Source organism: Myotis yumanensis, unplaced genomic scaffold (assembly GCF_028538775.1).
Source record: "Myotis yumanensis isolate MYYU_CA2020_CCGP unplaced genomic scaffold, mMyoYum1.0.hap1 SCAF_3, whole genome shotgun sequence".
In the NCBI taxonomy this organism is placed as follows: Eukaryota; Metazoa; Chordata; class Mammalia; order Chiroptera; family Vespertilionidae; genus Myotis; species Myotis yumanensis.
In genome coordinates this window covers 109,786,737-109,800,528 of record NW_027223754.1, presented here as the reverse complement: position 1 = coordinate 109,800,528, position 13,792 = coordinate 109,786,737, and the positions used below count along the sequence as shown (strand labels likewise).

At 42.8% G+C, this 13,792-nt stretch overlaps 1 protein-coding gene across 1 annotated transcript in view; it reads right to left on the bottom strand.

Annotated features, from left to right (window-relative positions):
* The window catches only part of CRYL1 (crystallin lambda 1), a 188,615-nt gene that overhangs the window by 1,168 nt on the left and 173,655 nt on the right, over nucleotides 1-13,792 (bottom strand). The window contains exons 6-7 of the mRNA XM_070409337.1: nucleotides 9,680-9,785; nucleotides 3,059-3,165 (exon numbers count right to left, since the gene is read on the bottom strand). Coding sequence (XP_070265438.1) covers nucleotides 3,059-3,165; nucleotides 9,680-9,785 — 213 coding nt within the window. The remainder of the gene's footprint in view (nucleotides 1-3,058; nucleotides 3,166-9,679; nucleotides 9,786-13,792) is intronic.

Sequence of the window (13,792 nt, the reverse complement as noted above, 5' to 3'; positions counted from 1 at the left end):
GGTTATCAATAAATCAACAAACATGTGTTGGCAAGGACTTGGAGAAAAAGGAACTCTTGTGCACTATTGGAGGGACTGCAAATTGGTGCAGTCACTATGGAAATCAGTACAGAGGTTCCTCAAAAAATTAAAAAGGGAACTACCATATGACCCAGCAATTCCACTTCTGGGTATTTATCTGGAGAAATCAAAACACTAATTCAAAAAAACATTCTTATGCTCATTGAAGTATTATTAAAATAGTCAAGTATGGAAGCAACCTAAGTGCCCATCAATGACAAATGGATAAAGAAGAGATATATATGATAGAATACTACTTGACCATAAAAAAGAATGAAATCTTACCATTTGAGACAATGTGGATGGATCTAGAGCAGGGGTGGGCAACCCCTGGCACGTGTGCCAAACATGGCACGCCAGTAACTTTTGCTGGCACGCGAAACCCTCTTATAATCTTCCATTTACAATTTTTTTCTTAATATCGACTTTTTTATTTTTCAGATAAATTCAGTGTAGGTGCATCTTAGATAAATAAATAATTTTACATAACAAGTTATCTTAAAGACCATAGACATGGATTGACGAGAGAGGGGAAGAGCAATTTCTATGCCTCTGCCTTAACTCTCCCTGCCTTCCTAGATCCGACCAGTGTTTTGATTTCATCCACATATGCTTGTGAATCTTTGTTCTCAGTGATTAATTTTGTTAAGTCTCGTAATAGGAGTAGCCTGACGTATGAAAGTAGTAGCTCGTGCATATCTCTGAAGGTCACAAAATATAAACCTGTTGTAAAATCTCTGTCATCAGTGATGCAGCAGCAAAAGTCCCACTGATAATATCAAACGGAATCATAAAGTTTTCTGTCAGACTATCAGTGTACATGTATACATTAAAAAATAAATGTATTTTTCATCATCATATACTGTGTGTTTGTCGCTCAAATTAATTTTATTATTTCTTCAAGGTTCTTCACATACGTACACCTTAAGAGATATCAAGTAGGCGTAGCATGTTCTCAAAAAATTAGGGTTGGCACGCAGAAGAATTTTGAGTCAGAGATTTTGCTGGTTTTGGCACGCACTCACAAAAAGGTTGCCCACCCCTGATCTAGAGGTTATTATGCCAGGTGGAATAAGTCAGACAGAGAAAGACAAATGCCATATGATTTCACTTACATGTGGAATCTATAAAACAAAATAAACAAAGAAAATAAAAATAAACTCACAGATACAGAGAACAAACTGATGGTTGCCAGATGGTAGGGGGACTTGGGAGGATGGGTGAAAATCATTAAGGGATAAGAAGTTCATGCCTGGCCCAGCTAGCATGCCTAAGTGGTTGAGTGTCGACCTATGAACCAAGAGGACACGGTCTGATTCCCTATCAGGGCACATACTCAGGTTGTGGGCTCAATCCCCAGTGTGGGGCATGCAGGAGGCAGCCAATCAATGATTCTCTCTTTGTTGATGTTTCTATCTCTCCCTTTCCCTTCCTTTTCTGAAATCAATAAAAATATGCTTTTTTTTTTTTTTTAAAAAAAGGAAGCACATGCTCTGGCCAGTTGAAGTGTTATCCCATATACCAGAAGATCTCAGGTTCAATTCCTAGCCAGGGCACATACCTAGGTTTCAGGTACAAGAGGTAACTGATCAATGTTTCTTTAACACTGTTTCTCTCTCTCTCTCTCTCTCTCTCTCTCTCTCTCTCTCTCTCTCTCTCCTGCCCCTTCCTCTCTCTGTAAAATCAGTAAACATCTCACTGGGCATGATTTTTTTAAAAAGTACAAATTGGCAGTTACAAAATAGTCACAGGGATATGAAGTATAGCATAGGGGATATAGTCAATGATATAATAACTATGTATGGTGTCAGGTGGCTACTAGACTTATCAGGGGGATCACTTTGCAAATTATATGTTTAACCCCAGTGATTCACAACCTTTTTTTTGGCCATGCCCAACCTAAGCATCTCTAAAATCCTGTGACATATAATTCTTATTATTCAAAAAATTAACTCCTATTCACGTGGAGGAAGCCTCAAAGGCCATTAACTTGGTCTAAACAAGCTTCCAAAGAACATGGCATCCATGAAAGAGAAAAATAAAAGAACAAAAAGACAGCTGAAGTACTGAGGAAGAAATCACTAAGAAATTGTTAAAATAATAATAATAATAATAACCTGAAGTGATATGAAAAAATAGCAAGTAAAGTTTCAAAACATATAATAGAGAACTGAAATGCATAAATGTCACAATATATATTTATATACTGTATATGAGGTCCCTAGAAATGCAAAAAATTCACTGTTAATAACTCATTCTCAAAATGCCCTCCTTAAAAATCAAATTGCCCCCCTGTGGACATGTGCCCCACGTTGGGAACCACTGGTCTAACCACTATGCTCTATACCAGTGATGGCGAACCTTTTGAGCTCGGCGTGAGCGAACCTTTTTAGCATTTTGAAAAACCCTAACTTAACTCTGGTGCCGTGTCACATATAGAAATTTTTTGATATTTGCAACTATAGTAAAACAAAGACTTATATTTTTGATATTTATTTTATATATTTAAATGCCATTTAACAAAGAAAAATCAACAAAAAAATGAGTTCGTGTGTCACCTCTGACACGCGTGTTATAGGTTCGCCATCACTGCTCTATACCTAAAACTAATATAAAATAATACTGAAATCAACTGTAAATGAAAATTTTTTAAAATAAAGAAACAAAAATGCATGAAGAGGAGGTAATTTACCAGGAGCATAATTGTTGGTCCTACTGTGCAAACTGAATTTGCTCTCAAGGAAAAAGGGAGCAGAGTAAACACTCCATGAACATGAGTTTCCTGAACCCAGAGACTCCAGCTCCTCAGAGATAAGTCACAGTGACCTCCAAGTTCATTGGCCACACTGCTCTGAAGGTCTCCAAGGACCATGACAGAAGTTAGAGATGAGGGACTGTGAAAACCAGAAACAAAGATACTAGCTGCACAATAAATGTCCCTGTCCACAGAGCTCCCTCCCACTCAGCATGCACAACTCACTGCAGTCAGTCCACGTACCTGGTGAACCTTCTCAACTGTGGCCCCAGAAAACTCTGGAATAGGTCCGAAAGTCTTGAGGACATGTTTCATGCTTTCGCCGTATCTGTCACAGTAGCTTAACATGCCTGAAACCATATGAACACAAGAATCCACAAAACCAGAACATTAGAGAACTCCCAACTAAGTCATCGACTCAGAGAGTCCTACCTTGGGTCAGAATAACTACATTCCTTTCTTCTGGTGAGTTAAGAAAAGGAGGAGGTGGTCAGTGCACCTGGTTAGCTGGCGCTAGGGACCAAGGGTCCTCACCACAAGTCAGTCACTTGTCAAGCTTACCCTCTGATCTCAGAATCCTGAAAAGCAAGGGGCCCCTGGGGCCTGCCATTCTACCTCCCTCAGTGTTCCTGCATTGATTTATTGATTAACCTATTAAGTCCTATTTTCACCAAAAATGTTATGAGGTTACTTGTGTAAATGGCTTGAATGCATTGTCTAAGAACCACAGAGGTCACAGCTCACTTTAATCTGTTTCCCATTTCACACTTGTTCCCTGACTTCTAGTTACCACTTGGTTGGTTGTCTACAAGGCAGCAGATTCTTTAATGCAGGCTCAGAGTGTGGCCAGTGGATAACAGCCCTGTCCCCCAAGCCCAGGCTGCCTCTGTACCCAGGCCGCACTGCTCTCCAACTGCTTCTGCAGCTTCCTGGCCCTGGGGAACCCAACCGCTTTCTCAGATGCTGAGATAAAGGCCCTGGGATTTTGACGGAGAAACCCATGAAGAAGAGGCTCATCCGCATGGGAGAGAGGAGGAAGAAGCACAGTAACCTAGAAGCAGTTCTGGGCTGTGTGTGGCTGAAACTGAGCTCTTCAGTAAGCGTCAGATATGCACAGAGAGGAAAGCAGAGTCCAGCGGCCTCGCTTCCCAGCATGTGGAACTGGCCTGCTGGGACCCATCTGTGCCTGGCATCCTCCCCTCCCACTGCCTGGGAGGCAGCAGGGCTTGGCCAGTGCAGGCATGTGTGGAGGCATTGGGGGGGATCAAGTCCAATCTGAGGCCACCCCTGGGTATGCATAGAATAGGCGTCTCTGAGTTCTGGGCCCACTTAGGACATAGCTGAGCCACCCATTGTGCCACCCTTGGCCCAATTCTAACATCTTTCACAACCAGAAACACTCAGAGGTTGGTCAGTCAGGCTAAAAGGTAATACAGAATTTAAAATGAATAGCAGAATTTGCAAAGATGCCCGAGCTTGGTTCTTATCCACCCAAGAAAAAGTTTTAAATTAATCCTATATAACAAAAGCCTACTATGCTAAGTGTCCAGCAGTCCATTCAATCAATCAAAGCCTAATATGCTAATGATATGCTAAGGCCGCTCAACCATTCACTATGATGTGCACTGGCCACCAGGGGGAAGATGCTTCGACCAGTTGGTTACCTTGCTGCTGGGGTCCGGCCAATCCGGACTGAGCAATATGAGCTGGACACTCTCTGGAGCCCTACCATGGTCCCTCCCTGGCTGGCCAACCTTCTGTGTCCCTCCCTGGCCCCGATTGTGCACCGGTTGGGTCCCTCTGCCTGGCCTGCACCCTCTCGCAATCCGGGACCCCTCAGGGGATGTTGGAGAGCCAGTTTTGGCCCAATCCCGCAGACCAGGCAGAGGGACCCCACTGGTGCATGAATTTGTGCACTGGGCCTTTAGTTTTAAATAAAAATCATCACCACACAATATTCTTAAAAAAAGAAAAAGACAAACTTCTTTGGGGTTTAGTTTTGGTGGACCCACACTATCGTGAAAGCCTGAATTCACTGAATTTCAATTTTATTTGCCCCAAATAGCTTTCCTTCTCCTTCAGTGTGCTAAAATCATATCAAACTAGCTCTTAGAAATTGTTTTGAAGGGTAAAATATTCAAATATAACAACTTTTCTAACATTAGCACCTACAATTAAGTGGTGGACACTCCTTTTTAAAATAAGGGTTTCATTTCATTTAACACAAGTATAACCTGACAATTAAGGATTCCAGAAGACTTCCTAAAGCAGGGGTGGGGAACATCCGGCCCTCAGGCAGGACCTGTGAAATCATTTGGTCTGGCCCTGCCAACTCATTAGGAGTGTGTTAATTAAATGTTTGACCAAATATAGCAAGCTGATTTTTAAGTTGTTAATTTTGTATGGTCTGAGAATGATATTATAAATATTCAAATGGTCCTTGGCAGAAAAAAGGTTCCCCACCCCTACAAAGGTTCCAGCACTAGCTAGCTATCTTAGAGGACTCAGCATTTCCAGAACACAGAAAACCACCATTACATTTATTTCCTTTAGAAGTTAAATATTTTCTTCACTTTAAGTGTTTATTTATTCAAACCAAAGGTGGTAAAATCTAGACACAAATACAATTACTCCTTTTGGGGGGCAGAGACATAAGAATCAAATAAGTTGGAAAGATATTAAATGAGAAGAAAATGGGAGGACTGGCTGCAGCTGAGATTCACCCACGTGCAGGGAAACAGAAGCCCAACAGTACCCTCCTGTGAACCAGTTCTATCTCCCTGTTCTCCTTAAGCAGTGAGAAGCCACAGATGCAATTCAAGGACTGTATTTCACTCTGGATTACTTCACATTTTCTGAACAAGCGTTCATCTTTCTGTGTCCCTGTGGAGTTATCTGAATCTCCCAGGGGCTTTTGAGAACTCTTTTTCCCTGCCTTTTATAAAATTTGTGGCTTTAAAGGGGCATTTATTTAAGATAGAAAATACAGTAAAACTCTTTATAATACAATTAATAATCCCTCCCCCCCAACTTTTCTAGGAAACCAATATAAAACTTCAGTCTTACAAACATAAAAACTCTTTCTATAGCATGCACTCAGGCTCATGGGGTGAGCAGCCCCGAGTCTGTGGAGACGGTAAGAGGCCACACAGCCAGCATGTGCAGAACTCCATTTCATAGATAGAGCATCTAACACCACAGGGCAGCTCTCCCCCTAGCTCAAAGTACAAGTTTATGGTGATTTAGTGTCAAAATTGTTTACAGTGTCCCAGCAAATTCACTACCTTACTCTTCTTTGCAACATCTTCCCTTCCAATAGAGCTGTATGAGCGGGAATGTTCCAGAATACCAATTTCAATGGAAATGAAAAGAAAAAGCCACTTCACCTTCTATCCCACAGCCCGTCCCTCCTCTGTATTACTATGAAGTGAGCCTCCCTATGTTTTTCCTGCTATGCTTTCATGCCCTCTATTCTGGTCAACCAAGTACTTCCAACAGCTCTCAGAGAGCTTAGCTTTTTAGAAGACTCTGAACCTAATTTTTTAAGAAGTGGGAGAAAGAACTGATTGTCATGAGTTTGGATTTAGCTTCTCTTGCTGCTTTTGGACTTGTTATTCCTTGGCTGTGAGCCCTGAAGGTGAGACACAACCTAAGGTGATGGAGCAGTGGAGAGCCATCCCTTCTGTCTGCATTTACAGAGCAGGCACCTGTCTGTGTGGCCTCTGTCACGGTGGAGGCAGCTGCTGGGATACGCCCTGGGTGTTGATTCTTGGAGAGCCCTAATTGCTACCCACACCAGAGAAGTGTGCTTTTCCCACAGCCTATGAACCCACACTCACATGAATTCACCTGCCTTTAAGAGACAAAACTTAATCAGAGAAGACCAAAAAGACCCCAAAGCCCAGGGACATTATGTAATTCCCACCTGAGTGAGGCCTTGCTGGAGCAGGTGGACAGAAACTGCCAGGAACAGCCCTATCAGCTCACCTATTTCACTGCAAATCACAGCTCCACTCAAACGAACCAGACCCACCAAGCAGACATCAATTTAAGATAAACAAACAAACAAACAAGGACAAGCATCTAAACAAGGGAAATTTTGAGAGGTAAGATGGTGAACATTCATCTCAACTGAAGGTGATGTCCAGGGGATGCCAGGTTCCCAGGCACCCAAAAGGCTGGTAGGTGTACAAGGGCCCAGCCTTTGCTGACCTGCTAGTCTAAAAGCTTAGCATGGAAAGAAACCAAAGTCTTGAGAGTTCATATTCCACAGCAAAAATGTCCTAATCTGTATGTGTTCTGTATTTCTCTAATGCACTTGTGAATCTTTGGGGGAATTTAAAAAAAAAAAACTGGAATAGGGAATTAAACAAAACTTTGTGTGAATATAACATTTATTATGGACTTCATGTCAGCCATCCAGCTAGATGTCTCCATCTGGTTTCATTCTCACACCACCCTTACAAGGCTGTTACTGCTGTTGCCCCATTTTACAGATGGGGATACTGAGTACACAGGGCTATTTAGCTTATAGGTCAACTAGAGATCCAGGCTGACTGGCTCCACAGACCAGATCCACTCTTCTGAGAGCTTGTCTTTCGTGGGTGTCACTTTTTAAAAGTAGCCAAAAGGCGAAGAAAGCATGCTGGCCTCCTCTGTTTTTCAGCTGCTATTTTATAAGATTAAAAACAAATCATCAAATATTCTTACCCCTTCTAGATAAACTGTAGCTTTTAAGACTAATAACTAGCCTTAACCTGAGATACTGGCTTTATGAAAACAACATCAGAAAAAAGAACTCTCCCAATTCCAATCTTGATATATCCTGGGTGACACTGAGGAATCATGATCAGTTCCACTGGTTCTGAGCCTGATCTTATAACTGTCTAACTCTGGTCCTTAGAATGCTCTGAAGTTGAAAACTACATCCGCCCACCATTATCATATTAAACCAATTAGGTTTTCTTATCAAATCTGCTTTGTGTGAAAAATTGTTATGGGCTCCGTCCTATCTGCCACACTGTTTGACTCCCGAGTTTCTGGTTTCATTGGCTTCAGTTTCTACTTGTTTGAGAGTCAAAGTGGTTCTCAGGTCTCTCCTATCAGTTTCTCCTGATACCTGAATTATCTTATTTTTCTCAAGAAAAATAAAAACACAGTGGTCATCCAGCAGCGTCTACATACATTTCAAATGCTTCAATATGTCCATCATGCTTAAGGTTCTGGTTTACAAAAAAACATTCAAAATTATGCAAGACTTTATTTTAATGATACTTCAAAACTGGTTTCACTTTAATAAAGCCTGTGTCTTTACATTACCCTCCTATGTTCCATTGTTATTCTACCACACAAGTAACATGCGGGTGCTAGGTGAGTGTCCCTTCTCTTCAGCTGCTCTCAGCTGGGTGTTAAGGAAGAATCAAGTCACCTGTTGAACCACATTTGCATGACACCCTACTAACCCATCCAAGGACCCAGGTGTGCACCTGCTGTGTGCAATACATCTGGTAAAACTGCTTGGGATTATCCACTGGAAATTGTATTTAATTAATCACTGTTGTGAAAATTAACTGAAGTATTACCAAACCCTCGTGGAATTATAAAATCTACGGCAGACTCCCCAGATGTCATCTGCTCCAACTTCCGACCTCACTGTGAGACTCCTGTCAACATTCAAACATCCGCACAGGTGAGGACCAGCCTCCAGCAGCAAGGCCCACCCACCCACAGCATGACCTCTCCTTCTACATCAGTTCCACTTACCAGAAAGTTCTCCCTGCCATGTCCTGACCCCAAACCTGTCTTCCTGCCATTTCCAGTCTTTCATTCTGGTTCCACCCCCACAAAAGACATGGACAAATACAGGCACATGCGGCGCGCACACACACACACACACATACACACACACACACACACACACACACACACTGGATCAGCTTCCATTTCTCGATATTTTTGTTAAATGTAGACCATGGAACTGAATACAATATTCTTTTTCTTTTTCTTCATATGTTTTACAAGTTAATAATATAAATTTTAAAAACAACATACAATAATTATAGAAATTTATTACAACATAGAAAAGTAAAAAGGTAATAAAAGTTACTTATAATTTCAACACCAAGAGACAGCTATCATATTATTTAGTTGACATTTCCCCAGATTTTCTGATTCATTGTTTTAATTTGGTGTAGGTTTTATTATTTGTTTTTCAAATGATGTCTTCTTTTTAAATGGCTTAAAATCTGGTGGACAGTTTCATCCTTGGAAGCTTCTCACCCATCTCAAGTGACCTTGCTTTTAGAGTTACCAGTCCCTTTGAGGTGGCTCCAGGGTAAATGATGGCCTAGCCTGGCCACTAATCAAGAGCACCAGCCCCTTTTCCTGTAGAAGCCCCTCCCTTGTGACACCCCAGCTTTTGGAAAGAAGCCTACAGATGAGCAAGTCACAGTTGCAAGCTGCCCATGTTTAGGCAAAAGGTAAGTCCAGCAGAGGTTCATGTGGTTATTTCCCTACTTTTCTTTTTCTTGCTGCTAAATAATTTCATTATCTTCCTCAGGAAAATACTACTTTATCTTCTATCAGGCTGGATGACATGCGGCAAAGTCTCCATAACATTGCTCACCTCTCCTTCCAGTCCTCACCTGAGTGCTGCTCTACACAGAGCCCTGAGGTCCATGGGACACAGCCACTTACATCCTGGGACACAGCCACTGCCCTACCCCTACCTGTGAATGAGCAGGGCTGGCCATTGCCTCCTGTACACAATACCATTTCTATTCAGTTGTAAGAAAAGACAACCTTTGATTGTTTACAAACCCATGAAAACACTACACTGCATAAAATTCCCATCTGAGCCCCTACCTTCTGCATTGAGATGCATGGTTTCCAGGGGTCCAATGAATGCATACCGGAGGCCTAGGCCGTGAGACATGACGAGGTCCAAGTCACTCGGAGACACTATTCCTTCCTAAATGAGGAAAGGGGGTGGCATATGGATGAGTCCTCTGGAAAAACCATTCTCTTACCATCATTTTCATCCTAACTGGGGCAGGATCCCAAAATACTCTCCAAGCACTGTAAGTGTTTTCATGGAATTTTTCATGATGAAACTATGATGTCGGAACAGATTCTGAAAAGAGACTATCTGTGAAATGTCAAATACCAATTCACTTTTTCCACAGCTATAATCAACCTTTTCTCATACTGTGCCCAATTCCACTGTCTTCTCTCCTCCACCCATAACCCATGTCTCACTTGCAGCTCTGTCAAACGGGGAGAGGAAGAAGGGAAAGGGAAAAAGTGAATGGGGTACTGGTGGAAAAGGGCAAGAAGGATTTTCTGCACGTTTGTTAAGAACTGGGGCTGTAAGACTGGAGCCATCAAAAGAACTGTGAAGTTGCTCTCCAGACTGTGCCTGCCTGCAAGCCTGGCCTTGTTTAGTTTTTAATGAGTTTGTAAAGAATGATATTCTTTGATGAAATGCAGCTCAGAACAGGGTGTTTATTTGCAAAGGTGGAGCCCTAGAATCTTTTACAAATGTGAATTGCAAAGCAAGAGGCACTTTGTTAGGCTTTTAGGTTGTATGTCAAATTGCCCAGCGGTGTGACCTGATCTGTTCCTCACCGATGAGGAACAGGGATGCATTAGAAATATCTGTATCATTAGGCCCTTCACTGACAGCTCAGTCTCCATCTGAAGATATTTTCACCTTGGCCATTTCAGCTGTCAGGAAGACAGACATGGGGAGGCTGGCATGTGTTCCCTGAATCTTCACTGGTCAGAACAGAAGAATGACTCTGAAACCTCCAGCCCCTATCTCCTGGGTGGTTTCTTTCACAAATAGAGTACTGTGGGCACAGACATAGCTCCTGCCTCTGTAAGAGGCCACTCACTGTGCTGTAGTGCTGATACCTCTTCCACAGGCAACCCTTAGCTGGTGGTCCCCAGTGCAGCGAGGTCCCAGGGAAAGGAGGATGAAGCGCTCGGCGGCGGAAAAGTCAGATCTGCCCCTGCCTCCATGGCACACCCACTCAAAGTGTCCATCCAGTTCCTGAGGACAGGCTCAGACATGTGGCCTCCCCTACGTGGCCTGTTACTCTGGGTTACAGCGCAAAGCCTTTACCTCTCCTTGAAGGGCTGCCAGCTGTCTGGTTGGAGAGGGTGTCTGGGGAGAGGCAGGGGTTTAATCACAGGTTCACCATGGCTCCATGGCCAATAGGGAGGAGCCCTTTGCCCTCCAGATGGCTTTGGGGAGTCCGGGCCAGGCCCTCCATGCTCAGGAACTGCTGCCCCACCTCCTCCAAACCAGGTGACTTCTCAAGTCCCAGACTTCAAAGTCACCCAAGAGGTAGAAAGGGAATTTGTACCTTCAACCTCTATGACCTGCAGCCCAGCTGCTGAGAGAGAAATACCAGCAGTCTCAGGTCTATGTGGGTGTCTGAACCTCCCTGGGGAGGGGTGGGGAGAGCTGGAGCTGAAGAACCAAGAAGACAGAACCACCCACAAGGGGCAAGCGCAGTTTAGTATGAGGAGAAACTTTGTTTGTGCGAACCATTCTCCATCTAGTTTTGTGTGTGAGAGATAAACAAAGACGTGCACAGACCACGAATATACTGTTCAAAGAATAATTAATTACAAAGCAACCCCTCTAATCACCACTGTGCCCATCTTCCTGATCATATCCTTCCCAATAACAAACATCTGACTTTTGTAATAACCATTTCTTTTAAAATTTGCCATCTATGTTTACATTCATAAAAATAAAGTGTGCTTTTTATCTATTTTCATCTTCTTCAAAATAGAATCACACTGTGCATTCTTTTGTGATATCAATGTAAAAAACATTCAAATCTATAGAGAATTTTTGTGAGTTTATTTGAGCCAAACTGTCGACAATTGCCAGGAAGCAAAATCTCAATGGATTGGGATAATGCTCCAGAGGATGGAAGTTTTGCACCTTACTTAATACATTATAAAAATAAGAGATGCAAGTGGGTTACATTAAATCCATTGGTGATAGATTAGGGAGGCAGGAGAAAGGAAAAGGTGGTGGGGGCCCTCTGGGATTGGATAAAAAGTAAAATGACAGACACATATATCTTTTACATAGGTGGGTACAGGACAGGTAACAGTCAACAATTAACATGATAACAATAACAAAGAGAATTTATGGCCCTAACTGGTTTGGCTCAGTGGATAGAGCATCGATTGAGGACTGAAGGATCCTGGGTTCCATTCCAGTCACGGGCATGTACCTTGGTTGCAGGCTCGATCCCCAGTAGGGGGAATGTAGGAGACAGCTGATCGATGTTTCTCATCAATGGTTCTAATTCTCTATCTCTCTCCCTTCCTCTCTGTAAAAAATAAATAAAAACATATTTTAAAAAGAGAGAGGATTTGTGGTCTCCCATAGGTTATGCCCAAGGGGTCTGTCTGATAGAGGGGAATTACCCTGACATTCCAAAGTACTAAACGCAGTTATATAAGATCAATCATATAATTTTTAGTTAAGGTAAAGATTGACTTTTGTCAGGGAAGATACCAGCCACATTTGCATTATTGAAGTAGATTTCTCTAAGTTTCCATTTTTATCCAGAAATTAAATCCAGAGGAAAAAAAGAGTCAGAAGTGATTCAGCTGAGATGCTCACTCATTAGGATTTCACCTCACTGAGACAAACAAGTTCATCCCTGCTGTACTCAGCACTGAATAAAAGGTTCATAGTTAGGATTTTTTTTTTTGGGGGGGGGGTGTTAATCTTCACACAAGGACATGCTTAGAGAGAGGATGGGAGAAAGAGAGAGAGGAACATTGATGTGAGAGAGAAACATCAATTGCCTTCTGCATGCTCTCTTGATTGGGGATCAAAACCACAACCTAGGTATATGCCCTGACTGGCAATCGAACCAGCAACCTTTCGGTGCACAGACTATGTTCAACCAACTGAGCCACTCTGGCCAGGCTGGTTAGCATGTTTTGAAGCTCAAGTTGCTTAATTGTGTTGTTAAGCTTCATTCCTCTGAGGCAGAGCAGAGTTTGCCACCTCAAAATATGCCTTTTGGGATATTGATGATTTCAAGTTGGTTATTTTTAAGAAACAGGAGACTCAGAAACTTTGATCCTCCTACTTTACCTGCCAAAAGGAATTCAGATAGGAAAACCTGCTTTAAGAAGAGAACCTAGCATATTCACCTCAGCATATGTGAAATAAGTGGCAGACAGAGAGGATACAAGCAAAACCCTGTTTATTGGACTTCCCTCCTGTGTCCCATGGTTTCTGGGAAGCTCAGCAAGAATTGTTTGCTCTTTCTCATCTACTTGTGAGTTGCCTGCTTCTCCTTTGGAGTCCCAGACCCCTGCCTCCCTCTCCTTGGTCCAGAATGGCATATAAGCCTAACTGCCCAGTGTGTCCTCAAGTCCCATATTCTTGTGGAACCCATGTAATGTACATCTATAATAAATTTGGTCATTTTTCTCCTATTAACCTGTCTCATGTTAATTTGATTACTAGGTTAGCCAGAAGAATTTAGAAAGGTGGGAGGAAAATTACTTTTCCACTCCAGCATAACCAGAGCCTTAGTGTTATTTGTTGACTAAGTGTTAATATTATCAGGATTAATTACAATAAATAATCATCCTATATAATAAAAGGCTAATAAGCAAAATGACCGAACAGTGGAACGGCCAGTCACTATGATGCACACTGACCACCAGGGGGCAGATGCTCAATGCAGGAGCTGCCCCCTGGTGGTCAGAGCACTCCCACAGCCAGAGCACCACTCAGCCAGAAGCCAGGTTCACAGCTGGCTAGCGCAGCGGTGGTGGAGGGAGCCACTCCTGCCTCTGTGGCAACACTAAGAATGTCCAACTGACAGCTTAGGCCCGATCCCCGGAAGGAGCTATCAGTCGGCCCTGAGGGCTCCCGGACACTGAGAGGGCACAAGCCTGGCTGAGGGACTTCCCCCCCGCCCCCCG